Genomic DNA, 26,513 nt, shown 5'->3' with positions numbered 1-26,513 from the left:
CCACTTTAATAATTGGACTGTGATATGAGTTCATATTCAAAGGCTTTTCAGAGGGATTCAAAATAAAGTACACCTGTACCCTGTGAAAATCATATTTTTGCAAAACTATAGTGTAACTTCATATTATGTCATAATTATCAGGCGGCGTCCTTCAAAGGCCTACTTTTACAGTGTGTTTTAGTTTTGAAAAAAAGCTGCTTGAGCCTTTCTTCATTCCAAGGCTCAAGGAATTAATGTGTTAATTTCTATTTTATATAAAATCAAAGCTTATTTTTTCTCTAGAAATATTTAATTGTCTAGAGCTCACAATACATGCAGAAGTGAAACATTCCTCAGTTGTGAAATTCAGAGAAAAGAAGAATAAAACTAAAATGTCATACAAAATTCCTCTGAGGTCAAACCACTCCTTGCATTGAGTCACATTTCTTAGGAGTGTCCCTCAAATGGAAGCCTTTATACAGTATGACCATAAAATGTGAGGAATGTGATTGTTTACTATACACTGATGCATCCACCTTGGTCAGCCATTTCCAAGAAGGGCATTCTCCCACCCTTCTGTAGTCTGAGGAAGTGAAAGTTAATTCTTGACCAATCAGATGTAAGGGTGAGTAATCGGTGACCAGGCAAAGGCCAATGATATTTCGGATGCCATAAACTTTCTTGGATTTATTATTTCTCATAAAAAAACTCTTGACCATTTATTGTCAGAAGAAAATCACTTGAGCTCAAGTTGCTCAAACATTGTAACTCAGAAGTGTACTGCGACAGAGAAGATCTGTTACGTGTTGTTCATCGGAATAGGAAGCAGCATACATCAATAATAATACAAGTAAACACCAACAGGGGGAAGTTGTGGGACTGTGAGTGTATACATGATCCTGTAATATGATATTATATCATGTATGACTTATTTTAATATTGATATTTTGATTGTTTTAATTCCATAATTTTAATGTCATCTAGTGTAAGGCCTACTAGTAATTATATATGTATAATGTTAGTATTATAATATGATATCTGACTGGGTTTCAATGTGCTAAATTTGGTTGTGATTGTCATTGTAATTTTGTATGCTGTGTTTTAACTTTTGATTTAAATTTCATCTTGAATATTACTGCATGTATCATACAGTATGTTAAAAATTTAGAAGTTCCCCACCATCCTGTAACAAAGTGGTTGCTGGGAGGAAAATAATCAGTTTGAACATGACAATATATGTACGCCTATTTGGGTTTACTTCAATGAACAAATCTAAAGAAGAGAAGAGAAGAAAGGCGGTGCTGCACCATCCCGAGTTTGCTCAATCTCAAGATTTTAGCCCGATTGACCCTCGATTAATCTCGAGATTCAAGAAACCCCGTCTCCACCATCGCAAGAAGAGCGATTCCTGCTCGAGCGAGGCATCGATGCTTTATGGTCTGACGCCGTGAATAAATAATCCCGAGTGCGTCTGCACCTATGAATTAGCGTGATAATTCGTTAAATAGCGCGCTATTTTGCAAATAATCCCAAGATGACTTGGGATTGCAATCTCGAGATTAATCCTACGAACTAGCGCAATAATTGCGTCTCCATTGCAAATAATCTCAAGATTGTTCAGATCAGGATAATTTGCCAGATCAGAAATAGCGCGCTAATTTGAAAACTCGGGATGGTGCAGACGGCCCTGAAGAGACAGCTATTTGGGTATAATACATTTGATCTAGGTCTGTTGGGGAAGAGTACCATGAATTGGTGAGGCATTGGCTAATAATTGCTAATGATTTTATGAATTCTTTTTTTCAATGTTTGTACATTGTTTACAATGCAAACATATTCCTTAAACCCAACTGATGTGACTTGGTATGTTCTAATGATAAGTGTACAAGAGACTGGGAGTGGAACCATACAAATGTATATGTTCACTGCATGATATTGATAAGTTTGTTTTTCACGTTGTGTATCAGGATTTTTGTTTTCAATTCTATTATTAGTTAACATTTTTAGTCTTCTGCGTACATAATCCGAGTGATAATTATACAATATTGACTGGCCTGAAGGGAACATCAAACATATTGCCCGCAATTGAATCATATCGGTCTGAGTCGTTAGACGAGTGCAATATGGTACTTGTAAGGGCAATATTTTTATGTTCCCTCAGAGGAAAAGCCAGTCAATATTTATATTATTATCCAAATCATATCTAGAGCAAAAATCGTGAAAATTTACATATTTTACAGTAGAAGAATGGGAATTTATTTTGTCATGTTGAGCAGACTGGGCCTCTGAACTTTACCATTGAAATGACGCGTTTGTGCCATGATGGGGACGCAGTAGGCCAGCATTGTCTCAACTTGATCAACATTATGACGTATAGCACTGCGTGGTTCAATATGACGCGTAGAATACGCGGATGGTAGCTTTGCGTTATTGCCCGCTACATTTCCACGCATTTTCTCGTTGACTTTCCTGAGCGGGCAATAAATTTGGTTCGTGGATAAACAATTGGAAACTTATTGACCGACCACTCTTGATCTAAGTCATCGCAGGCAATTAAAGTTGCCCTGCTCAGATGTCTGATGCGGTTAAAAGTTTCATATACATGTACATTCAGAGTATAATGTGCATGTTCATCCTTAACTATTGAGGAAACCAAATTGTATTTGTTCATGTGTAGGTCTATTCATGGTCAGTACTCTTCTGTTAGACTCAATACATTAAGTGACTTGATAGCCTACATGTATGACTTATATTGTTTTGAGATATTTATTAGAACTCACAAACTGATGATTTTATAGCCACTGGAAAGCCTACAGGTTTGTTTGGTCTACCATTTTATCTATTTTGTCTGAAGTCTCAACAGGGACCTGTTTCACAAAAATTCTACTGAAATCATGCAATTTGATTAGCTGATACCGAGCTGATGTGCATTTGTTTATATGAAACAGGGCTGACTTGTGTCTGTCTGTATTTTGATCAAAGTGATAAGCCTCTATAAACTGATAATATTTTTCATCTTTCTATCTTTCTCTTCTTTTCATCTATGCAGGTCAGAAGATGCTTTGATTATCAGTATATCATGTAAGAAATCACCATGACTGCCAAAATCAACTTTAGCAATGATCACCTAGAAAAATTGAAGGCAAGTATTTTTATTGAAGATCTGAATTTGTATAATTTGTGTTTGCACCATGAGATCATGGACCTACATGTTCTAGGGGCCACTTATAATGATGAAAAACCTCAATTGGTGCTTCGCCTTTTCAAGGGGTATCCAAACTTTGTAATTATATTATTTTATAAAGAGGATAAATGAGGATTAACAGAATGGTGAAAGCTTGAAACTTTTAAGAAAACAAACTCAGAGTAAAAAGGCATCAATTTTTAAACATAAGAAAATAATGACGACATTCTGTGAATCAAAGTAGCAATTTGGTGATGGAGTTCAACTTGACTATACCGTATGTGAATGTAAACCCAGCCAGATCTGGATGTATAAAGTTTCCTCAAGCCTGCATCCAGCTATCAATACATGGGTGCAGAGATAAAACAATCATATCATAAACAACCCTAAGCCTAAAGAATAAATAAGTTTTCAGGGCTCTCCCGAAGAATGGAGAATTTCATAAAATGTTTTTTTTTTGTAATGAAAGGCTTTTATTCGGGCTAGTTTTATTTTTGTTTTACAGTAGGTTATTAAAAGCCTCTCCCTACATTTGATGGGAAAGGGGTAACCAACAGTCCACATATTGGTGCATGTGGATGGAAGTTATGAAACACATGTGGGCTAGAAGATGGCCTTAGCTTACAATTACAGATTATGATGTAAGATGGCTATTCGGATTCCAACCAGTTACAGTTTCTTTGAGCTGAATGGGAAGGGGAGTAAACAATGCTGGAGAAAGGAACTGAAACCATTTTCTGCTACATGTACAAAAGCTATGGGATGAGGTCACAATCGGAAAACTTTCAACTCTCTCACACAGATCAATGGCAAAACTAAGCTTACTGTAAGTGTCCAGTCAAAATACATGGAATACCATTGGAGCTAAACTTGATTACTGGCCAGGGGCAGTAATTTTCAGATAAAGGCTTTGAAATCATGGTTAATTTTTAATACACATAGCAAATGCTTGTGCCTCAGTAAAGATTGATGAAGGCTACATCGGTTTATGTAAGTTTGGTTTATGTGCTTACTGTATTAATTGTAAACCAATTCCTGCAAAATTCAATGAAGTTGCAGACTGAACCCAGAGTACACTGAAAAAAGTCATACATTGGTGTGTTATACTTTTAGTTGAAAATAAGATAAAAATTACAATAATTTTTTTTAATGGATTGAAACTTTAGAAGAAACTTACTTCAATATTTCAATTTGGGATAATTTAAAGTATTCATAATTATGAGAGAAACTATTGGGTTACAAATAGGCCTGTTACGATTCAGTCACAAAATTAATGAAAAATTGATAAGAATTTAAACTATAATTTTAGTCAAGTCTGAACTCATTGTGTTCAATGTGTTGAGAAGAAAGTCTATCCCAAAAGTAGAATTAATGAAGAAAAAAATCAATCTTTTGAAGGGAAAGTCCACTCCACAGTAGAATTCAAATTAAAAAAAGGAAAATAAAAGACACATATTTTAATAGTTTTTATGAAAATCCATGAAACTAAAAGAATCACATGTGGGTTACTGGGTAGCTCCCATGTACATGTAAATGTCTCATATTTTCTTTTTAAAAAAAAGAAAAAAAGTTGAACCACAGTATACATGCAAGACCATACGCCATACACACTGGTTTAAAATGTTTTATCTGATCACATCTTGTCACAAAATCAAAACTTGGTTTTCTTTGATGAATTTTCATCAAATCTTAATTGTAGTAGGGGACCATGATATATTAGACTTTGAGGCTCGTATTATGAAGCCGGGGTTAACTTTAATAGACCACAGTCTATTAACTCTGTGCTAAAGTTACAGGGAGCCAAAAGTTACAAAATTATGTTTTTATTGTATAGTATTTCTAATGTTTACTATTTAGTTTCATTTTGCTTTCATAATGAGGAATAATACTTCAAAATGCATTCAGTTATCATTCCCAGACAATTACGAACAATTTGGGTGTCAAATTGTACTTGTATGGGTTTGTCATTTGTGCCCCAATAGGCTCTCCATAGTTAAACCACAACTTTAAACCAGGGTTTAGTTTAAACCCTGCATTCAGAATACGGCCTATTAAAGTATTCAATGTATTGTGTGAAAACAGTTACTTCATATCCAACATTATAGCAATGCATTTCCATTACAAAAGCACCATTTGAATGTGGGAAAGCGAATACAAAGATCACATGTAAATTACATGTGATCTTTGTATTCGCTTTCCCACATTAGTTTCATCCTGTTTATATAAGAGGATCACAGCTCATTTTGTGGAATAATGTCATTGTTACAATGTAGCCCTCAGCATTATTTTTGTGCCAAGTAAAGCAATCCACATGAACTAATTCATAGAAGGGATTAGTCTTTAATTGTTTCCAATACCTATTAAAATTGATCATGAAAAGAAAAAAAACAGCTTAGTGGAATGATAATGCAGGCTAAATGTGTTGCATAGGGGGATAAGCAGTTGCGTGACCTGTAATCCAAAACAGTTTTATGAATGTATCTCTTCAGGGTGAATGTGTTCGTGGATAATGAGGTTGTTAACCTGCATCTCATGTATTGTAGTGAGTATGTAAAAAACTACCGGTACTGTATGGGGGTTGCTAGTACCAGATCAAAATTTCAACTCAAAACAGTATTTCAGGGAGAGTGTTCATTCTACAACTTGCCCCTTGATTTAAGCACACACCAGTGACTCAGATCAGTGAGTTAACCCAAGAAGTAGATGCCAGCCTTGGAGATTGTGTCTGAACCAGAAGGATGATTGAGATCACTGTTACATTCGATCAATTTTTAATGTCTGAGCTTCTGTATACATGTACTTGCTTTCTCCACCTTTTTTTAAAAGCATTTCATGTTTGGATATAAACTCCTCAAAAAAAGTTTGGAAATCTGACTTTGATCAATAATCCCTCCTCAGTTTTTAGTAAATATCAATGTGTAATTAATATCAATGGATAGATCATTTAATTTTCTTTAATATGACACCCTACATGATATGATTATGGTTCACATGGAGGTGCAGTGCCTTGAAACGTGGGGCAAGGTCAAAATTCAAAAGCTGCAAAATGACACAATATTGAAAGTCACTGTTCCCTTTTCCGAGGTGATAAATGAGTTTCTCAGCGATTTCTTTTGATTCTGATCGATAATCCCTCCTCGGTTTTAGTAAATATCAATGTGTAATTAATATCAATGGATAGATCATTTAATTTTCTTTAATATGATACCCTACATGATATGATTATGGTTCACATGGAGGTGCAGTGCCTTGAAATGTGGGGCAAGGTCAAAATTCAAAAGTTGCAAAATGACACAATATTGAAATTCGCTGTTCTTTTTTCATTGGTGATGAAAGAGTTTCTCAGCAGTTTCTTTTAATTGTTTTCATGCACCTTAACATCAACATTAACATGGAATCAAACACACCTCTGCACAAGCAAACTCATAACAAACAAACCATCACTACATAAACCATAGCAAAGCATAAAAAATGAAGAAGCAGGGGCTGCCGCTAGCTTGATTTGAATGGATTTTCATCTCTATTGACACAGACAAAAGAATCATGTTCTGTTGACCCTTCATGACGAGTATTGCTCATTTTGCAGCTTTTCAGTTCAGACCTCATCCAACACTTTGTAATCCTGCTATTTTCGTGATGGCATGATCATAACAAGCGTGGTATCATTTTAAAGAGAATTAAATTATCTTTTGAATGATATCAAATATGCATTGTGTATTGGAAGTTGGGAGATATTAATGGCCGAACTCAGATTTCTATAAAACTTTTTTGCTCGTTTTGCAGCTTTTCAAATCATACCTCATCCAACACTTTTGAATCATGCTCATTTCATGATGGCATGATCATACAAAGCATGATATCATTTTAAAGAATATTAAATTATCTTTTGAATGATATCAAACATGCATTGTGTAAAATTGGGAGTCGGGAGAAATTAATGGCCAAACTCAGATTTCCAAACATTTTTTGAGGGGTTTATATACTATTTATTTTCACATTCAATTAAAATTGAATTTAATTGAATTCAACAGTTATAAATGTTTTTGGATACTTCAAGGATTGTAATTTGATTGATTGAACACAGCACCTGCAGATCACGAGTATCTGATGGCTGTTGTACATGTATGTCATTGCTTTAATACATGGGAATAAAGTCATGTGTTGTGATGATATAACAATTAGATGATAAGACATACCTCACATATGCAATAATATTACAATACTTAATCAATACTTCTACAGGAAGTATAATAACAGGAAATCACATGTTTACCAAGTATTACTCATTCTTCTTCCAGCTAAACTGCTGATGCACACACATTTTATGGGTTTTTTATTCACTACATTCCCCCTTCTCACTAAAAAGGTCCACTCCCCCCCCCCCCCCCATTGAGAGTAAAGTTATGACATACACTCTACAGATTGGTCAAGCATCCAAGGTTGACCGACAACACCTGTTTGGCTGTAGAGTCTTGACCAGACCAATATAAAAGGAGTTCACTTTTGCACCCAAGTCAGATTGGTTATTGAATAGAGATTGGAGTTAGATTTTAGAATGGTTTAGAGAGAGCTACAGAAGAGTTTAGATTTTATATTACATCAGTTTGCAGGGTCTATACTTCAGAGAAGAGTCACCATTAGACTTACTCATGTTCCTGTACTGTCATCATCAACATATTTATAATCTTCAATAAATGTATGAACTGTACATCCTGCCTTGCATTTTCTTCATTTAAGACTGGTTGAAAGTAAACTGCAATAGACCCCAATGACAACATAACACATGTATATATCACAAAATTTGAGACTGAGCCTCTTGTATTTTCTGAGCCCTCATTTTTTTCATTTTCTAAATTTATCTGAATCTGGCACAATATACCCTGTACATATCAATCAAGCCATTTGAAGCCTCTTCCAAAGACTGTTTCTATGTTCTGAAATTGAAATTCACGATTGCTATCAATTTTTATCTCATTCTTGCTCAAATTGAAAGAAATCGGTGACAACTAGGCATTATGTTACCCTAGAAAATTTAACCTAATCAAACTCATACATGTACAACTCACCAGGCCTAAAAGCAAGCGGTTGAAGTGTTGTAGATATATCAACCTAAAGTACGTATAATTCAATATCAAGATTTGTGCAGAGTATTGATTACATTATACAGCCCAATTAACTATACAATTCATGTAGAGTATTGATTATACAGTACATGTATTTACCTTTTTCCTAGAAAGGCAAACACTTCATTTTAACTTTATTAATGTTTGTTTTTCCCTTGTACGCTTTTGTCTTTGTATGTTCTATTTTGTATCCCTTCTTTTTCTTTCTTTACTGGGCTGGAACTTCTAAGATCCAACAGATCTTTAATGCCAGTCCACACTCGAAGCCTGTTTTGTACACTAATACTGTATTATCATTTTTTGTTACTTTATTTTGTTCTTGTCATTATGTATTTCTTATTTACCTGTATATGTTATTTTTATCGAGTGAAATAAATGAATTGAATTGATATATTTCTCTTTCTTACAGTATTTACTGATAATATATTTCCCTTTCTTACAGTATTTACTGATATATTTCTCTTTCTCACAGTATTTACTGATATATTTCTCTTTCTTACAGTATTTACTGATATACTTCTCTTTCTTACAGTATTTACTGATATATATCTCTTTCTTTCAGTATTTACTGGTATATTTCTCTTTCTTACAGTATTTACTGATATATTTCTCTTTCTTACAGTATTTACTGATATACTTCTCTTTCTTACAGTATTTACTGATATATATCTCTTTCTTTCAGTATTTACTGGTATATTTCTCTTTCTTACAGTATTTACTGATATATTTTTCTTTCTTACAGTATTTACTGATATATATCTCTTTCTTACAGTATTTACTGATATATTTTTCTTTCTTACAGTATTTACTGATATATATCTCTTTCTTACAGTATTTACTGATATATTTCTCTTTCTTACAGTATTTACTGATATATTTCTCTTTCTCTTCAATCTTCAGGTGTGGTTTGACATCAATCCCAACCCTGGAAGGGTGCAAGTAGATCACATAGCATCTCAGATTGGATCCTTGTCAGCCCATGTGTGGATATGGTTTCATAGACAGCGCAAGAGAGTGGAAGCCAACCCGGAGGCCAGTCCACTGAAAGCAAAGACAATATCCAGGAGTAAAGGAACATCATCCTCTTTGCACAATACAGACAGCTTAATAAGTACTAGATCTTTCTCAAAGCGATTGGAGAGTAATTCCCGTAGAGATCAAGATGTTCGGAAACATGGAAAAGAAACAGTGGATCCCAAATACAGGAAACAAGAGAGGTTGAAAGCAAAGAAGGGGGTCGTAAGAGGGATACAGAGAAAAGCAGATACAAGGCAACGGGTTGGTCTACGTTCTGCGGAAGGTTGTTTTAAAGGAGCTGAGAGAGAAGTTGGGAGAAGGCAGGGAACGCATGTGACATTCGCTGAAGATGTAGAGGTTAGCAGAATGCAGGAATCTGGTGTGATGCAAAAACCTGACCCTGTGCAGAATTGTAGTGAGAGAATTGACAAAGTGGTAGAATCTCTGGAACACAGAATGTTAAGGTCTTCACCAAGGAAGAGCACAACAACACCAGTAATAGGAGATCGCCAGGAGCTCTGTGATACAAAACTATGTGAAGAACATGTGTACACAGGAGACAAAGACTCCCATTATCAGGGTTCTGCAAGGAAATCGGCACCAGGCAGCATGAGCAGGATAGTGAAGGAGTTCGACAATCAAAAGTCTATGAGAAAGAAATCCATGCCCATGTCTGAAAAGAAAGTACTCAGAGAAGCAGATTCACAAAACTTTGGAGTTCAAATGAGCAAAGTGAGAAGAGAAAACATTGAATCCCGGGAGCATTATCGTGTTAATAGGACGACTCAGGATGGCTTTAGCAGGGCAGAAAAGGTGTTGATGAAAAAACATAGTGCCTTAATAAACTTTAAGAAAGCAGATCATGTGAAACAGTGCCTACCCTCTGACAAGACAAAGGCCAAAGTTTTTGTGAAGAAAATGGATGCAAGTGGCATAAATACTCATGGTGGCCACAAAAGAGTTATAGAATCAGAAGGTAAACATAGAAAAGGATTGATCACTCGTTCAGCTTGTATTGATGAGACAAGCAAAGCTGAGAGAAAAAAAGAAAGACAAATGAATGTTTCAGTCAGAAGAAAAGTCACAGAAAATTTGAAGTCTCCAAAGAGTGAACATCATAGAGCAGCTGAATTGAATTTGAGGCACCTGAAGCCTCAACAACCATTAACAAAGGTATCCTCATCCTCCAATAGCAGAGTGAAAAGCAAATCTAAGACAATAAAAGAAAAGGCAATCCTAGCTAAGAAAACAAATCTTTTGAAGAATAAGATGAAAGGTGATGATGTGTGCCAGGCAGCCATAGACTCAGGAAAGCCAAAAGTACCTTCCATTATGCCAGTGGGAAAGCGTAGGAGCCGTGAAGGACTATTTTCTGCTATTTCAATGCCACAGGCCAAGGCTCAAGGCGATCTGTCTGATTCTTCAGATGCCGAAGACTTCCAAGATGATCGTTATAAGAAAAATCACAAGTTGAGCAAGAAAAAGGTGGTCACAACAGATTCTTTGAACAAAGGCAAATCAATACCAGTTCTTTCAGGGAAGAGACAGAACATTGCTCTTGCGGATTGTTCTAATAGGGTGACAGCAGGTAGGAACTTAGGAAGAATTCCATTAGAATCTGCAAACCAGATGCATTGTGCAAATAAGAAGAACAAGAAAACTGTATCACCAGTTAAGTGTGGTGTAAGTTCAACTGTGTCTAGTCAGTCATCTGTGATTTCTTCAACAGTAGAGGAAAATAGTGTTCCCCGGAACTGCTGTGAGGATACTTCCAAACCTCCATATCCTCCAGTTAGCATTTCTGTTGGAAAAGACAAACCATGTCTGTTGCAAGAAAAGAAAATCAAACCAAAGGAAACTGAGGAGGAGTTTGTAAAGAAAAGTGGTCCTGTAATTTCTTATGATAAGATCTGGAATCCGTACAGTGGCGAATTTCTATTCAAAAGGGAATTGTCAGTCAATTTGATCAAAATCAATCTTTCCTCAAACTCGGACGAGAGAGAGGTAATGGTCTCTAGCAAGATGAATCCCACCAATCAAAAGGAAAACAAAGAGGACGACCAGTTGTGGAAAGATGACAGAACTGATATTAATTCTAATATGTCTGAGAACATGTCCACCCAGCCCAAGGTAGTAGAAAGGTCCATCTGGAATTCCATTGCCTCCTCTGTTGAAACATCATCAAAGATATGGCAATCAATTGCATCTTCAACAGAGGCATCACCCAAAGAGATACCCTTCATTGATGGTTCATCTTGTCTCGACAAGAAGTCAACAGACTTGTGGAGTTCAATTGCATCATCGGTTGAAATGTCCCACAAGGATATACCATTCATAGAGAGATCAATATCACCAGAGGGGGAATCAACACCGTCTTCATCTCAGGATACTGTAGCATGTAACGAGGACCCCTCTAGAGCAAAGACAAAGGGCATGTTTGATGAAGACAGTTGTGAAGTCAGTTCTTCTGTTGATCTTGAGAAGGTTCCCTCAGATTTGTCTGAAGATGTTGATAGTATTGAGGAGTCAGAGGAGACTTCTTCGTCAAATCTGGTGGAAACTAATGAAGGTGAGGATATTGCAGCAGCTGTGATGGAAACTAAAGAAGACAATGTAGAGTTTTCTGAAGGAGATACAAAATCCATTAACAAAGTTGAGAAGATTTCAGCCTCTGAGCAAGAAGTAAATGTGGAAGAGCATGAGAAACCTGCTATAGATGTATTATCAGATAAATATGATAGCAGCAAAGTTGATTTGCTGAAAACCAAGAAAAACTTTGGAAAAACAACATTGGCATTCATTGAAAGTAGCGAAAAAGCTGAGACAAGTTCTAATGATAAAGAATTTCATGAAACTCCTGAAGAGTCACCTAAAGTAATGGAAATGGACAGGAAAGATTTGCTGAAACCGGAGAGAAATGCAGGGGGAATCAAAAGGACTGGAACACTCGAAGAGGTATCACCAGTGGAATGTAACAAAATGTCTGCAAATGTGATGGAGAACTCTGAAATTAGTCCTGATGAAGAGAATGCAAGTGCTGGTGAAAAGCCTGCAAGTCCAGTAGATGATCTGTACGAAACAATAGACTCCCCTGATTATGACATAGGTTCACCCTTTGTGGTGGTAGATGAAATTGGTGGCAGTGATACAGAAGAAAATAAGTCAAATGGGAATGGAAGACAAGAGGAATCTTCAGAAGATCTTGACTCTTTGAATATTTCTGTAAAGCCTATTCCAGAATTTGTGAACATAAGTACGAAGGTAAGTGAAATCATTGACCTTGATAGTAGCGATGATGATGAGGTGGTATTAGTTTCATTAGTACCACGTAAGAAAGCAAGGAGGATTCCTATTAGAGATAAATTGTTGAAAGGTCATTTGTCCAGCCATAATAAGAATCAACTTGAGGTCATAGACCTCGACTGCAATAGTGAAGATGATGAGATGCAGGTCTCCACAGTGGCCCCAAACACTCCAACCTCTCTGGAGATTAAGACTTCAGACTGCTCAAATGTGACGGAAAAGCAGAGCATTCAAAATGATGTGCCATCAGTGGAGGTAAATGGCACATCACCCCATCCTCCAACTGTGGAACACGAGCAATCAAAGGAACAAGTTGTATCACAAAGCACAGGGACAGAGAGTAGTAAACATGATGCTGTGCTTGACATGACCTGTGAAACTGTATCAGTTGAATCCAATGGTTGTGTTGATAAGTCACCAGATATTTTTTATGCATCAACACTGAACAATGAATGTAATGAGAGTCTGGAAAGTAAAAATTCATCATCAGATGAACTTGTCGTAGACATGGAAAAATGTGATAAAATGGACTGTCCATTACAAGAACAAGACGTTCCAACTTCCCTAAAAGATGTTCGTGATGAACCGGTAGACCAGAGTGATGGAGGTAAAGATTCATCATTAGATGAACTTGTCATTGATATGGAAGCATGCCGTAAGATGGACTGTCCACAAGAAGACCAAGGTGTTCCAACTTCCTTAAAAAGTTATGTAGGTGACCCAGTGGAGCAGAGTGTGGGACATAATAATTCACCATCAGATGAACTTATCATAGACAGGGAAACATGTAATAAAACAGACTGTCCACAAAAAGACCAAGGTGTTCCAGCTTCCCGTAAAAATGCAGTTGATGACAAAATAGGACAAACTTCTGGACTTAAGGATTCATCATCAGATGAACTTGTCATAGACACTGAAGCATGTGATAAAATGGACTCCTTGCAGTTAGACCAAGGTGTTCCAACTACCTTAGAAAATGCTGTTAATGACCCAGTAGTGCAGAGTGTTGGACATAAAGACTCCTCGTCAGATGAACTAGTGATAGACATGACACCTTGTAAAAATTTGATCTGTCCCTGCCCAGACCAAGGTGTTTCAAATCTAGAACATGATGATGCTGCAATCCTTAATCCATCACCGTTGGGCATTGGAAATAATGATTCATCAGCAGATGAGCTTGTCATAGACATGGAAGTATGTGAGAAGGTTAACAATACCATCCAAGACAAAGGTATTCCAGCTTCTCTCAAAGGTGCTGATTTGCCTGATTATCCATCACAGGAGAGCGTCGAGTGTGATGATTCCAACTCGGATACACTTGTCATAGACATGAAAGAATGTGATAAGATGGACTCTCTGCAATTAGACCAAGGTGTTTCAACTTCCTTAGAAGATGACCCAGTAGAGCAGAGTGTTGGACGTAAAAATTCATCATCAGATGAACTAGTGATAGACATGAAACATTGTGATAAGGTGAACCGTCTCTGCCTTGACCAAGGCATATCAGCTCCTCTAGAACATAATACTACAAGTCTCAATCTATCAGAGCTGGGTGGTGGACACAGTGATTCCTCAGCAGATGAGCTTGTCATAGACATGGAAGCTTGTGATAAGATGGAATATCTCCCCAAAGAACAAGAGGCTCCAGAAGGCACTAATTATTTCCCAGTTGACCATTTAGAAGACAATATCCAGCACAAGTTGCCAGATTCATGTGAAAGTAATCCTGGCTCTTCCGCAGATTCGAGACTTGGGGCTTTAGAAGGTTTTGTTAAAGATAAATCAGACAAAGTAGAGCAAGATGCAGAGATGGAAAAGTCAGACGAGAGTGTCAAAGGGGTGAAGGTATGTGGGGAGTTGATAGGTCTCCTCAAGGCTATGGACTCTCCAAAAAGAACAATTCCTACTTTCTCAAAAATAAACACACCTCAATGGGGGAATGAAGTTGGGGACTCAACATCCACTAAAGGTGGACCAGTGGAATCTTCAGTCACAGAAAACACTCCTTCAAGAAAAAATGAAGCCACATCCTCAAGTGATGCTATTGAAGATAAGTTGGACCCAGCCAAGCAACCTTTGGTTCATGATGATGCAACATCTGACGACGATGTCCTCATAGATGTGGTCACAGCTGATCCATCTGAGTGTCCACTCAGCATTACCATGTTCAAAAATGGTGCAGACACATCACCTGACAGTCTCATTCCATCAGCAGCCAAGACAAGTGCTTCTGTTGAAAACTCCAAAAGTTTGGTTGCTAATGTACTAGATAAGGATCGGATGGAAGATCCTGTGACAAACCGCTTGGAACCATCAATAAATAAAGAGACTCCTGGAAATGACACTACAGATCAGGGTGAAGATCAGGATCTTACATCTACCAAAGACTCTGCTCTTTCATGTTATGATTCAAAGTGTCAAGAAGGAGACTCTTCTTCCTTAGGCTCATCTGCAACCATAGGAGGTGGTCCACCCCAGGCAGTTCTCTCAAGAGACACTCCAGAAAAGCAGCTTCCGGAAAGTGGCATCCAAATCAAATCTGAACCTGATGCGGGAGCAGTGGAGGACACCCCATCTGGAAGCATAACTCCTGGTAAATATAATTTTTTTTTTAATGTTAACTCAGAAATGTTGAATTTCTGAGTGCTTTATTGAGAGTTAGACCTTCGGGGGAAATGTCCAGTTGATTAAAAAGAGAGGACAGAGAGAAGCAATTTAAAACGAAGTTCAATCTATATCGGCTATGAAATGAGAAGCTATGCAGGTTTGAAATGTCTAATTAATATCTTTGTTGATCCTCAAATTTGCAATGCTGCCTTAAAATGGCAGTTTTATCAGCATTATTCTCAGTATATTTTATTTAAAAAATACATAATTGTCAATTATCTCTAGTATATAGTTGGTTTTTTTGGTGAAAATATCTAATGTATCAAGTACATTTTTGCATTATTTTTCCTAAGGTAAGGATTCAAACTTGGCTTTATTTCCGTCAATTTTATTTATCTATTAGTTTGGAAGGGTATTTAGCCCCAAAACTGTTAAAATTTTCTTAGAAATACAAGGTACCCATGTCTTGGGATAGTGAAGGCTTCCAATGAAACTTTCTTGTTCGAAGTTGTACAGTAAATATACCCACCAGTAACAATATGCTGTTCTGAACTATTCAATAGCAATTCATACTTTGTACACAATCTTTTTGTCTTGTACCAGTACTCCATGATAATCCATCCATGCATGATAATGAGACCTGATATAAAATTTGCAGGTGATATTGTGTCAAGAAACTTGCTATTGAATGTGAATGCCTGAACCCCAGAGCATGCTTATTACACTGTCTGGACTCTGGGGATTTGTTCATTCTTAAAGTTCCAGCCATACAAACACCTTTTATGTCTTGCACACAAGAGGCATGACTGGTATGTTTATTGTTTAGCTGAGCTTATGCTCATACAAGATGGCATGTGCTCATGCAAACTCTATAATATCTTCTCATTGTCTTTGTTTTCTTTGTGAAGAACATGGTACCTACTTTGTTAGTGTTCATGTATTAAACAGGTGATTGATCACTAGCTGTTACACAGAACCAGTTTCTCAAAATGGCAGTTGATGATTGATGAATGATCTCTTAAATGAGGAAGTTATTTCTTGAGCATTGATTTTACAGAGTTATAGGGGAAAATATTTAGTTAAATCCATTTAAATGCTTTCAGATGTTAACATGCAAAACTAAGAGATAATGAGCTTGAGAATATCCAACTAGCAGGAACTGATTTGCATGTGTATGGCAGGGGCCTTGAAAGAGATTTGGGGCCCTTTTCACAAAATATTGCGATTGATCAAATAAATGCTACATGTACAGTAAATATGGAGAGTCATATACTGTCATAATTCTTCACTAAAGGTCAAATTTTACATCCAATTTTCTATGGCATTTCCCTTTTTGCTGAAATCAATATCTCGGAGTGAACTGTAAGACTCCATTCCAAGCAAAAGGGATCCTGATTGGTACAACGTTGATATACACGTAACCATGGGTTTTTGTCACAACTGAAGAACTTTGAAAAGACAAACATGTATTTCAAGATGATGTCCATAAATGTAGCTCTAGCTTTCCATAATTCAGATTATTTGATTAATGCCAACTCTTTGAAGATGGCCTGGCTCTGTATCACTATATAATTAGTACACCATGTACCATTGTTTTCTAATCTTGTTTCGTTCATTGTTTTATCCTTGTGTTCTAGATGAAGATTCAAAGCAAGCAAACAAAGAGAATCCCCAAGAAAAGATGAAGCGTCCAAAAAGTCTTAACCAACTGGTATCTGCCCTTACGCATAGGGTATGTCGCTATATTTCCATTTACATTTTTTTTTCTACATTTATATATTACATGTGCATTTAGGCAGGGTTAAAGTGATATTCTGTTTGTTTTTAAACCAATCTAGGAAACTGTGCCCTCTTAGTTTCTTTTTATTATGGATTCAACGCTGATTGAAAATATATTTTAGTTACACTCTTAAATACATGTTATCAAATCCTGGATTTTTCAAACATATTTTTTCCAGTATGGACTATGGATTTAGTCATTAATTATAGTGCTTAGTATCAGTACAGTTCATTTTGAATGCCTGCTTGCAAATAGAAGAAGTAGGCTGATTGAAATCTGAATTATGAATATGGATATATGCTCTTTTGATAGAACCAGTGGCAGAAGTTGGAATACCTTTCATATTTTCAGTTTTATTCATTTTACATTTTTTTTTTAAATATAGGTATATATTTTGCATCCCTGATTCCTGTATAAATTACTGTGAAGGTAATATTTACACATGTTGGTTCCTAAAAATAAACCTGTCTCCATATTTTCAAACACAGCTTGGCCTTATAGCCAAATATGTAACACCGTCAACAAGTAACTTGGACCTTCCCAGAAGCACTGTTGGCATAAACCACAAGGCCTCCCATTCCAAGCCATTGTCATCCTCACCTACAGAGGGAGCCCTCCAGCCACCCAAACCCATACAGGAGCCAAAGCGGGGCACCAAGCGTCGCATGATCACCAACAAGAACCTGAAGAGGCCCCCAATACCAGAGAAGGTACAGATGAGAATCCAGCAGTTGAACCCGTTCCCGTGTGATCATGGGTGGCAGCATAATGCTGCCGTGGTGGAGTTAGCACAGAGGGAGGTTGAGCTGGATTGCCAGCCAGGAGAACATATTGCCTTGACAGGTAAGATCGGCAAGGGGAAATCTGGGGGCCTTTTTGTAAATCTGTTCCTATTGTTATGTACAACTTTTTACACAACCAGTGACCTTATCTTGTGTTAGACAAGATATCTGTGTGTAGATGAATCCAATCGTACGTAAAGTCTGGTGTAATTTTAAGTACAGCTGTATGAAAGAAATGCTACCCGTTCGGCTGTTGCAGAAAGAATTGCATATTAACACAAACTTAAATAAAATCAAGCACAATTTTCAAATACGTACTCTGACCGATTAAACCAAGTTGTGATTGATAACAATTATTTTAGCAGCAGGCCCCTGGGTCTTGTGACATGAAAATAAAATGGAATCAAGTTTACAACTGATTGTATTTGCAACTCTATGCCAAACCAAACCAAAGGAAAAGAAAATATAATCTATTGATATTATTGGTATCCCTTGACATTACAGGTGCATAGAAAGAACATTTCACAAATAGGTTTTCTGTGTGTCGCAATTGTTAATTATTGAAGACATAAATAAAAGCGCACATGGGACAGTATCTTCTATTAATGGATAGACCTTGCTTATTGCCTGCATGTTGCAATTTATAAGGCCTTATTGTAAAAGTTATTCATAATTCATCATATCAAGATTGTCTATTGATATTCATTTTTCTTTATTTCTTTTGTTATCGATTTCAGGGCCACCCATTGAGCAGTTGCTTGGTACCAGAGGCTCTACCTCTGGGAATGTGAACTTCTGTTATCAGCCTGGGATGGACCCAGTCAATGCTACCTCTAGGGACACAATGACTGAAGATCTCCTTGGAGTCCCTGTTAAGACAAATAACAATGAGTCAGGTAGCCTACCTGTGTCTCAGGGCAATAGCAGCCAGGTGGTTGAGTCACATCCACTTCTCACAGGAATGCTGTCAGGAGCGGATGCCAGAGGCACTGAGCCTCTGAAACGGAAGCGATCAAGGACCGCAAGTGGCAATTCCAAGAAGGGCAAGAAGTCCAGGAGGAGGCGGAGAAAGTCTTCTGATGACGTTGCTTGGGAGATTTCATCCAGGGCTGATGCACTTGCAAATGGTGAGTGTCATAGTATAACACTGGTCCCCAGTGAATAATCTTTATGTTTGATACTGAATATTTTGCCTTTGTGAATTACAAAAAGGGATAATGCTTATCTCTTCCCAAGGGAAGAGAAAGAAAATAATACTCCCATCCCCATTCTGTTATAATAAGAAGCTTCGCTCACCTTTCCTTTAGGAAGTATGGACATCCTCAATGTAATTTGCCACCATTGAATTCTTCATCCTGGCAACTTATTAATTCCTAGTAGAAAGAAAGTAATTTCATTTCATTTATTGCTTTGGTCCATTCACAGGGAGCTAACCCAAAGATTGGTAATCTTATGCTATGAACACAACAGTTAGTCCTCCTTTATGTAAATGTACCATAATTAAAACACTTTTCATCACATTTTATCTGCTCAGGAACTTTTTCTGAGAAAGACATTCGGGAAGAATGGATGCAGTTGCTGAAGGTCATGGAGGAATCTACACAGTCTGGAAATGAAGAACAACTGTCCAACTCTGAAACTATACTTCCTTCATCATCAATACCTGCATCTGCTTCAGAGAGGCTACCTGGTCACCAGGCTGATGGCCCTGTTGAGGGTCTACCTTCTTTGTCTGTCCAGGAATCAGATACATCCTCAATTACTGACACTGCATCTGAGAAGGATGACCTCTCTGGTATGCCATTGATCTTAAGGGTATTCTCACTGCGAGACGAAGAACCGGAAAATAATCTTGCTCTGGAATCGACGGGTTTTAGTAGTTTCGATCTTGATTCTGCTAGAATAATTGAGACTCAGGATGCATCTCAGGTTTATTCTATGGCAGCTACTGCTGCTGCTGCTACAGCTGCCAGAAGACATTCTCAGGAATCCTCCAACCTCACTGTATCTTCCCAACAAGGTAAGATTGCAAACAAGACAGTTTGTTAAGCAATACATTACAGAAAAAATAAAGAATAAAAAATCGGTTTTATCATAGCCTAGTCACAAGGATACAGTATAAATGATGACTACATTTTTGTAAAGCTTAGATTCTTCCCTTTCTTTGATGCAACTTAAATGATGTATATTTCAAGATTTTACAATAATCCTGATTTTCATTTTCTCCCAATTTTTTTCCAGAAGTGATCAGGAAAAGACGTTCATCACAAACATTTGGTTCTGCTGATGGTGTTCCGCCATCAAAAGTGGTAGCAGCAGGATCGAATAGTGCTGTCGGGCAAGTGATACAGACAAACCCTATCATAAGCTCCCAACAAGTGCCATCTAGGGTCTGTAATCAGAGTGGCAACTTACCAGATACTGTACAACCCATGGCTGCAAGTGGTATGTCTCAAACTGTGTTGAACTCTCCTTTGATGAGCCCATCATCCTCAGGGATGCAAAACTTGACAGTTCTGCCATCGCAACCTGCTTCCATGTTCATCCCCGTACAGCCAAAGCCTTCGCAGCAAGTGTCACAACAGAGGAGAAGTAGCCTTGAGTCACTTCTGAATCCCCTGATACTCAATCAGCAGATACAAACCTACAGACTCAGTGCCAGTCCTCCCCTCTGTACCCCTTATCCCACCACCTCTGGGCCTTTAGTACGCACTGTCTTGGGCCCGTCTGCCCCTTCAGGAAATATCCAAAACCCTGGGATTGGATACCTTGGTGGGAGCATAACGCTTCCAACTGCGAACGTCCAGTGGACAGAGGCGCCACCAAATGTTCAACTTGCTCCTGTTACCACACAGTCATACACCAATGGTGTGGACAGTCGGTCAACTATTTTCTACACTCCTCAAGTTTCTACAGTTACCTATCTCACAGGGTCACCACAGTGATGTCATCAACGAAGTTGTATTGTCAGCATGAAGGCTTGTGTTTGACTGTCCAGATGTGATACGTTATGTTTTATGGTCATATGTAAAACTATGACTTCTTGATAATCCGTGCTACGCCGCTTTACCGTGGCATTAAACAACTTCCTTTTAAAACATTTATGTGATATCCTTCGACTTAGACAGTAAATTTGATAGCACTTCTCTTTCAGTAAAACAGTATCATCATTTGATTCACCTTGATGAAGGCATACCTTGAATATCTAGAGTGCATACCTTGCATCAGGATTTAATTATCAGTACTTGTATACTTGGATTCCACCAAATATCCTTTCTAATGAACATTGTATCCCAGTTGTTTTCTCAAGCCATCTTGTAACTTCAAAGACCTTGACAGTTCTTACTACTTTTATGTCATTTGAATAGGTAGTACTGAACAGTTATTAGTACGTCTCATAAAAAGCGAATTTAGTTTATACATTCCTTGGCCCCGTGACATAAAGCTTAGCGATTGATCACGAGGCTGATTTGTACGATTGATCATTACACCATTATCATTGCAATCAATCATAGATCCAGCCCCTTGATCAATTTGCTAAGCTTTATGTTATGAACCCTTATATGTACATGTATATACCTATTGATACTTGCCAGTGTAAAGGGTGAATAGTTTTGTGCTTGTTTTGCTAATTGTTTATTTATTCTAAGAATCTTTTGGTGTGTGAAGTTTCATTGAGATCCATATGTGAAAAAAAGAAAAAGACTGAGAATTCTAGAAGTGCAAAGAAGTGGCATCCAAATTGGTGCCAAAGTTCTTAATTAGGCAGATAATAGGAAGCAATATTGGGTGGCAAAGTTTACTGAATAAAAAAAACCCAACATATTCAGTCAAAGTTGGAATAAGCTGCAATATACTGGTCAATATATATTCACAAGGTACATTTCACTTCTTATGTTTTATTTATTTCAATACAGTGACTCGTACCTGCTTTCAGCTGCAAGTATATTTTTTTTCCATAATGTACAGGTATTCAGTTGAATATGGATTACACAACGGGCAATTGTTGTTGTATATACAAATGTACATGACATGAACAGATATCTTACTTAATTTACCAGATAGTGTTTTCTTTTTACTTCCAGCATTATACCTTGTTTACCTCAGAAATATATTATTCAATAACTGTACATGTGAAAGTATGATAATGTATTCCAACATTGCTGTAACAGATGGAGGATGTTTCAAATATTATGTCTGTTCTGAATATTGTCCAAGATTCCCAGTGAATTTGTAAAAATCAAACTTAGTCTGAAACAAAGGTATTTATTTTTTATATCATTTAATATGGATGGTGTTCAAGTAAAAGTTTTTTTTTCTTTGTCCTCAATACATTCAACCTATGCTATTTGAGTGACAATTATAGTAAGTACCTTCTTCGTTTATACACTCCAGACAGTCGTTCAGCTGTTGCTTTTTTTAAACTGAACTGAACAAAATTCATAAAAGTTAAGTTATGTTTTTACACTTAAGAGATGTTTCTTGTAATGTTCAATGTTTTCTAATGTTATTTGCAGATACAATATGAATGATAAAACTCTAAAATGCCAATATTTTTGGCTGAAGTAGCCCACGTTGCAGGGATAAATAGGGTGATTTAAAGTTTGAAGTTTTAAAGTTGATGTTAGTGTTTGGATATTGAATTGGGCTGCTAAGCTTGGCATCAACACGGGTTTGCAGAAGTAATACCAATCACATTATTGAACACTCAGTCTTACCAGCTCCAGCCTCTATTTGGGTTTTATGTTGTGATTGGTGCTAATCCGACACCAGATTTATTGAAAGAATTCAATGTTTTACGTGTAGGCTTGATTCTATGCAATGACCAGTTTGTTACATGATGGTCAGTAAAATGTGAATGAGGGACTTGACATTCACCCATGTGACAATTGCTCCTACCTTAGTACCTTGATTTCTCAGAAGATAGCCGCAAGGTGTAGAGTTAGGTGTCGGGTTAGGGTTTTATAATTAATTATTTTCAGAAGAGCAAGTTACTGGAGAGAATGGCATGGAGCCATTGTACAATGATAGTATGAAACCATCCTTTGATATGACTGATTTTGTATACACACTAAAAATAAAACTGCATGCAATTCATTGAAATAAGTATTACTTTACTTTTCACCAGATAATTCTTCTATTGCAGGGCTTCCCTTTTGAACCTTTCATTGAAATCCTTTAAAGGGCCATGCTGAATTGGATGTTGACCCAATCTCAGTTTCCAAAGTAGCTAGTGTTTACCATATTTGCTGCGATGTGCTGATAATGTTTGATAATGTGAATCTTTATTTATTTTTGGTAGTTTTACGGTTAAGTTGGATCTTTGATATTCAAAGAGGGGCATATTCTAAAGTCCTTGCGAGCATTTCATGAAGCACCTTGTCCTTGATTACGAAATTCCTACCAGCCAATCAGGTGCTTGGATTTCAGTAGCTTGTAACAGTGGTCACTGAAAAAGAAAAAGTTCTTAAATGTCATATATTTCATGAACAAGGTATTTTGCTAATTTGCTTTAAGGTGGATAGTTCATGAGAGGATATTTTTGGTCCATTAATGTATTTTCATTCACTTTGTATATGAATGCTATGTCAGGAATTAGAAAAAAAGTTAAAGTTAGATATTTGCCAAAATTTTACCTAAAAAATGTTCAGCTTATACAGTTACTCTTTTGTGATACAGATGTTATTTATGGTTGTGCTGATTTTAAATGTGTTTGATAAGTATTCTTTATGTGTCATGTGGCATAGAGTTTGATTTGACATTGAAAAAGATGTCATCTGTTCCTGTTCCAAGTGTTCTTTTTGCAAGAACAACAAAATGATACATACCAGTAAATCTGCCTAAGTCAATTCTCTGGGGACCAAAGAAATACCTTTGGCTTTGGCAAAATTGTAAGACGATTAAATGATTAGATTTGGACTGTCTATCATTCCAGTATTTTGAAGCTGACGCAGTAAAGTTCTATCATCGGCTAATGGGCAAGTTACTGAAAAAGTGAGATGGAGACGGTTACTGGCTGATCTAGTGGGTATTTTCAGATAGAGGCTGTTCTCACTACGTTCCTAAAACTAGTTTACTGGAAACTAGTTTAGTGTAAACTAGTTTAACGCATAGTGAGAACGGTCGAAGCGGTCTTGGAAGCGATCTTCCAAACCAGTTTGGAAAACCACCTCGCGATGTAGTTTTCAAGATCGCTTTGCCTCGTTAAACTGGTTTTAGCGTAAGTGAGGACACAACCGTTCTTCGGGAAGCGATCTTCGCACATTTTGAGCGCGCTACTCCACACGACAGGTGTAGAATGCCTATGCTGCGGTTTCGAATTTCGCGCGAAACGTGTCACCCCACTGAGAGCGTTTCCACAGCAACTAGAGCGCTTTACATAAAGTTATTTTGAAAATCACTTTCGTGTGATCAAGTGGGAACGCTAGCAAAGCGATCTTCCAAAGTGGTTTCCTGAATCGGTTTCCAGTAAACTAGTTTTAGAAAGCGTAATGAGAAGGGCCTCTTTGTTACTCTAATACTCTTAAGATATAGCGTTTCATGAAAGGATTTTATCCGACAAGTCCTGTTTTATCCGACAATTACCATAGTAACAGTACCTCTCAGCCAATCAGATTCAAGGAAAGTTGTCAGATCTGACAGCTTGGCGGACTAAAATGTTGATGAAACGCTCAGTTCTTCAGTTCTTGATTATTTTACCACGGTACTATGCAAATTGCTTTTCCCTTCTGATATATTCATACCAAGTTCTTCCCACTTATTAGGAATTTTTGTCTCTTGTTTCCACTAGGAAAGGTGGGAAGAGGAATTATCTGAACTAAGTTTTATTTTGATATTAATATGATCTTGAAGCATAATCCATATGATGACAGGAGTCTATGTTTTACCTAAAATCAAGTTATTTTTAACTTCAGATGTCCTAATAGGAAAATAAACTTTGTGTTCTACTGCTTTTTGTATAGAATCACAAGTTTGTTTTATGCAATAATGGCTGAACTTCCATTTCACTAATCCTGCCTGTATTATCCTGCCAACTTCAATCATATGCTACAGTTTATTATGTTTATTAGTGATGTATCTGTGTACATGTAAATGTTCAAAGTTTATAGAATATCTTTAATGATCTAACTAATTTTTCTTTCATCTCTGATTGAAAAATCATTGAAATGCTTTGAAAAATGTTCTGCAACACTGCATTGAATTTCTATTTTATCGCCAAGGACCAAAGAATCAATATTGTGAATGTTCTTCTTTGTCAATATTGGTTACCAAATGAAGAGTCAACCATTCCACTTTGCAGTGAATGGACCATTGGCAGGGGGGGGGGGGGGCTAGGCCCTCACTCTAAGGTTGCCCACCACTGTATGTACTATGCAAGTGAAGACATCACCTTTTCTCATACATAAAAAACAATTTCTTTTGTAATAACCATTATTATTTTTCAGTATTTTGTACTTTTATTACTTTAAAAATGTTATGTTATTTTGTATTTACACAGTATTTTCATGAAAAGTCAGAAGTCTAGACTGTGCGTGACATTTTCATGTTCAACACTCTTAAATACCAAAGCTTATTTTATCCATTATCCATGATACTGCATATGATATTTTTTTATTACATGGTATTATAGGATTTTGTAAGAAGTCTTACTCAAATTTCACAGACGTATTACATGATTTGGTAAGGATTTGAACTCGACTTACACAGACGATTGCTACAAAAATGGATCGCGACAAATGATCGCTATGACAATGATGTAAACAACGGTTATAGAAGTGCCTTGTTTTGAAGGCTTTTTCATTGTTTTTTGAAGAAGTTTCATTAAAACTTTTATATACAAAGTTAAAGTGAATTTGCTTTGAAGTCGGTTATATCTTGCGTATTGATATTGTTGAGAGATTTTGAAAATGGTGATCCTGTAGTGTGTGCGTGGCTATATAATAGGCCTATGCATTTGGGGCAGTCAACTTGCACAGAATAGCAAGGGTTGGTGACAAGATAGTGACATGACAGTTTCATAAGTAAGGGAGGGAGGAAGAAGACAGAGGGGGGAGGGGGGGGGGGTCTGAAAGTGCAGATGTGCTGGAAGCATATTTTCAAATGTGTTAGATACTGCATTGCCATGACATTGACAAATCAGGAGAAAATGCCAGTCTAATTTGAAATGTTCTTACCAAAAGGCCAACTTGATCCGGTAAGGGTAAACATTCTGCTATATTTCCCTTTTTACCTCCCATTTTTTTTTCTTCATTAAATTGAGATTTGAAGATGGTTAGATTGTAAATAGCTTGTAGGCAGTTAAAAACCTAGCCCCAGGGGCGGATCCAGGATTTTCCAGGGGGGGGGGGCATTTTGTAAAGGACAAGCAAAACAATTAAAAAAACACAAGAAAAGGGTCTTCACTACCAAATCGAGGTCATTTTGTTACAAGAAAAATTTGAAAGGCCAAAAAACAAGGGTCTTCACTTGCATATGCGCATGGCATATTCCCCTAAGTAAAATGATATTGTTGGTGCCTCTCAAAGGGGGGGGGGGGCGGGGATTCGCCAGTGCCCTGTCCTCTCCTTCCTTGACATTTTTCACTTTTCTTTTTTGAGCCTGCATATTGGGATGGTGGTGTGTGCATCATAGATTCACAGTGAAGCGTAATGTAGAGTGTAAACACGGCACGCCAATAGGCTGAATTCGAGAAAAAATCTAAGGGCAAAGGATTCCGAAGGGGTATAGGTCCGACAAAC

General features: G+C 37.1%; 1 protein-coding gene across 3 annotated transcripts; it reads left to right on the top strand.

Moving 5' to 3' along the window:
- The first annotated feature begins 411 nt into the window (after positions 1-411).
- Positions 412-25,622, top strand: LOC129276009 (uncharacterized). 3 transcript variants are annotated; one of them, XM_064109794.1, is made up of 8 exons: positions 412-604; positions 3,029-3,121; positions 9,187-15,199; positions 16,851-16,945; positions 17,482-17,836; positions 18,513-18,902; positions 19,310-19,795; positions 20,020-25,622. In XM_064109794.1, exons 2-8 carry the CDS (start codon positions 3,074-3,076, stop codon positions 20,718-20,720), a joined length of 8,088 nt encoding a protein of 2,695 aa, XP_063965864.1. In that variant the 5' UTR covers positions 412-604; positions 3,029-3,073; the 3' UTR covers positions 20,721-25,622. The 3 variants fall into 3 exon arrangements, with proteins under 3 accessions (XP_063965864.1, XP_054768430.2, XP_063965863.1); XM_054912455.2 differs by having other exon boundaries at positions 20,017-25,622; XM_064109793.1 differs by having other exon boundaries at positions 565-860; positions 20,017-25,622.
- The last annotated feature ends 891 nt before the right edge of the window (positions 25,623-26,513 follow it).

The sequence above is a fragment of the Lytechinus pictus genome, chromosome 14 (assembly GCF_037042905.1).
Source record: "Lytechinus pictus isolate F3 Inbred chromosome 14, Lp3.0, whole genome shotgun sequence".
Taxonomy (NCBI): Eukaryota; Metazoa; Echinodermata; class Echinoidea; order Temnopleuroida; family Toxopneustidae; genus Lytechinus; species Lytechinus pictus.
This window is presented reverse-complemented; position numbering and strand designations above follow the sequence as displayed.

Excerpts from the sequence above, each read along its gene's own strand:
- LOC129276009 (XM_054912455.2), top strand. The coding sequence starts at position 3,074 with ATGACTGCCAAAATCAACTTTAGCAATGATCACCTAGAAAAATTGAAG. Across the intron at positions 15,200-16,850 it reads ATCTGGAAGCATAACTCCTG|ATGAAGATTCAAAGCAAGCA; the intron begins GTAAATATAATT and ends CTTGTGTTCTAG. Across the intron at positions 16,946-17,481 it reads TATCTGCCCTTACGCATAGG|CTTGGCCTTATAGCCAAATA; the intron begins GTATGTCGCTAT and ends TTTCAAACACAG.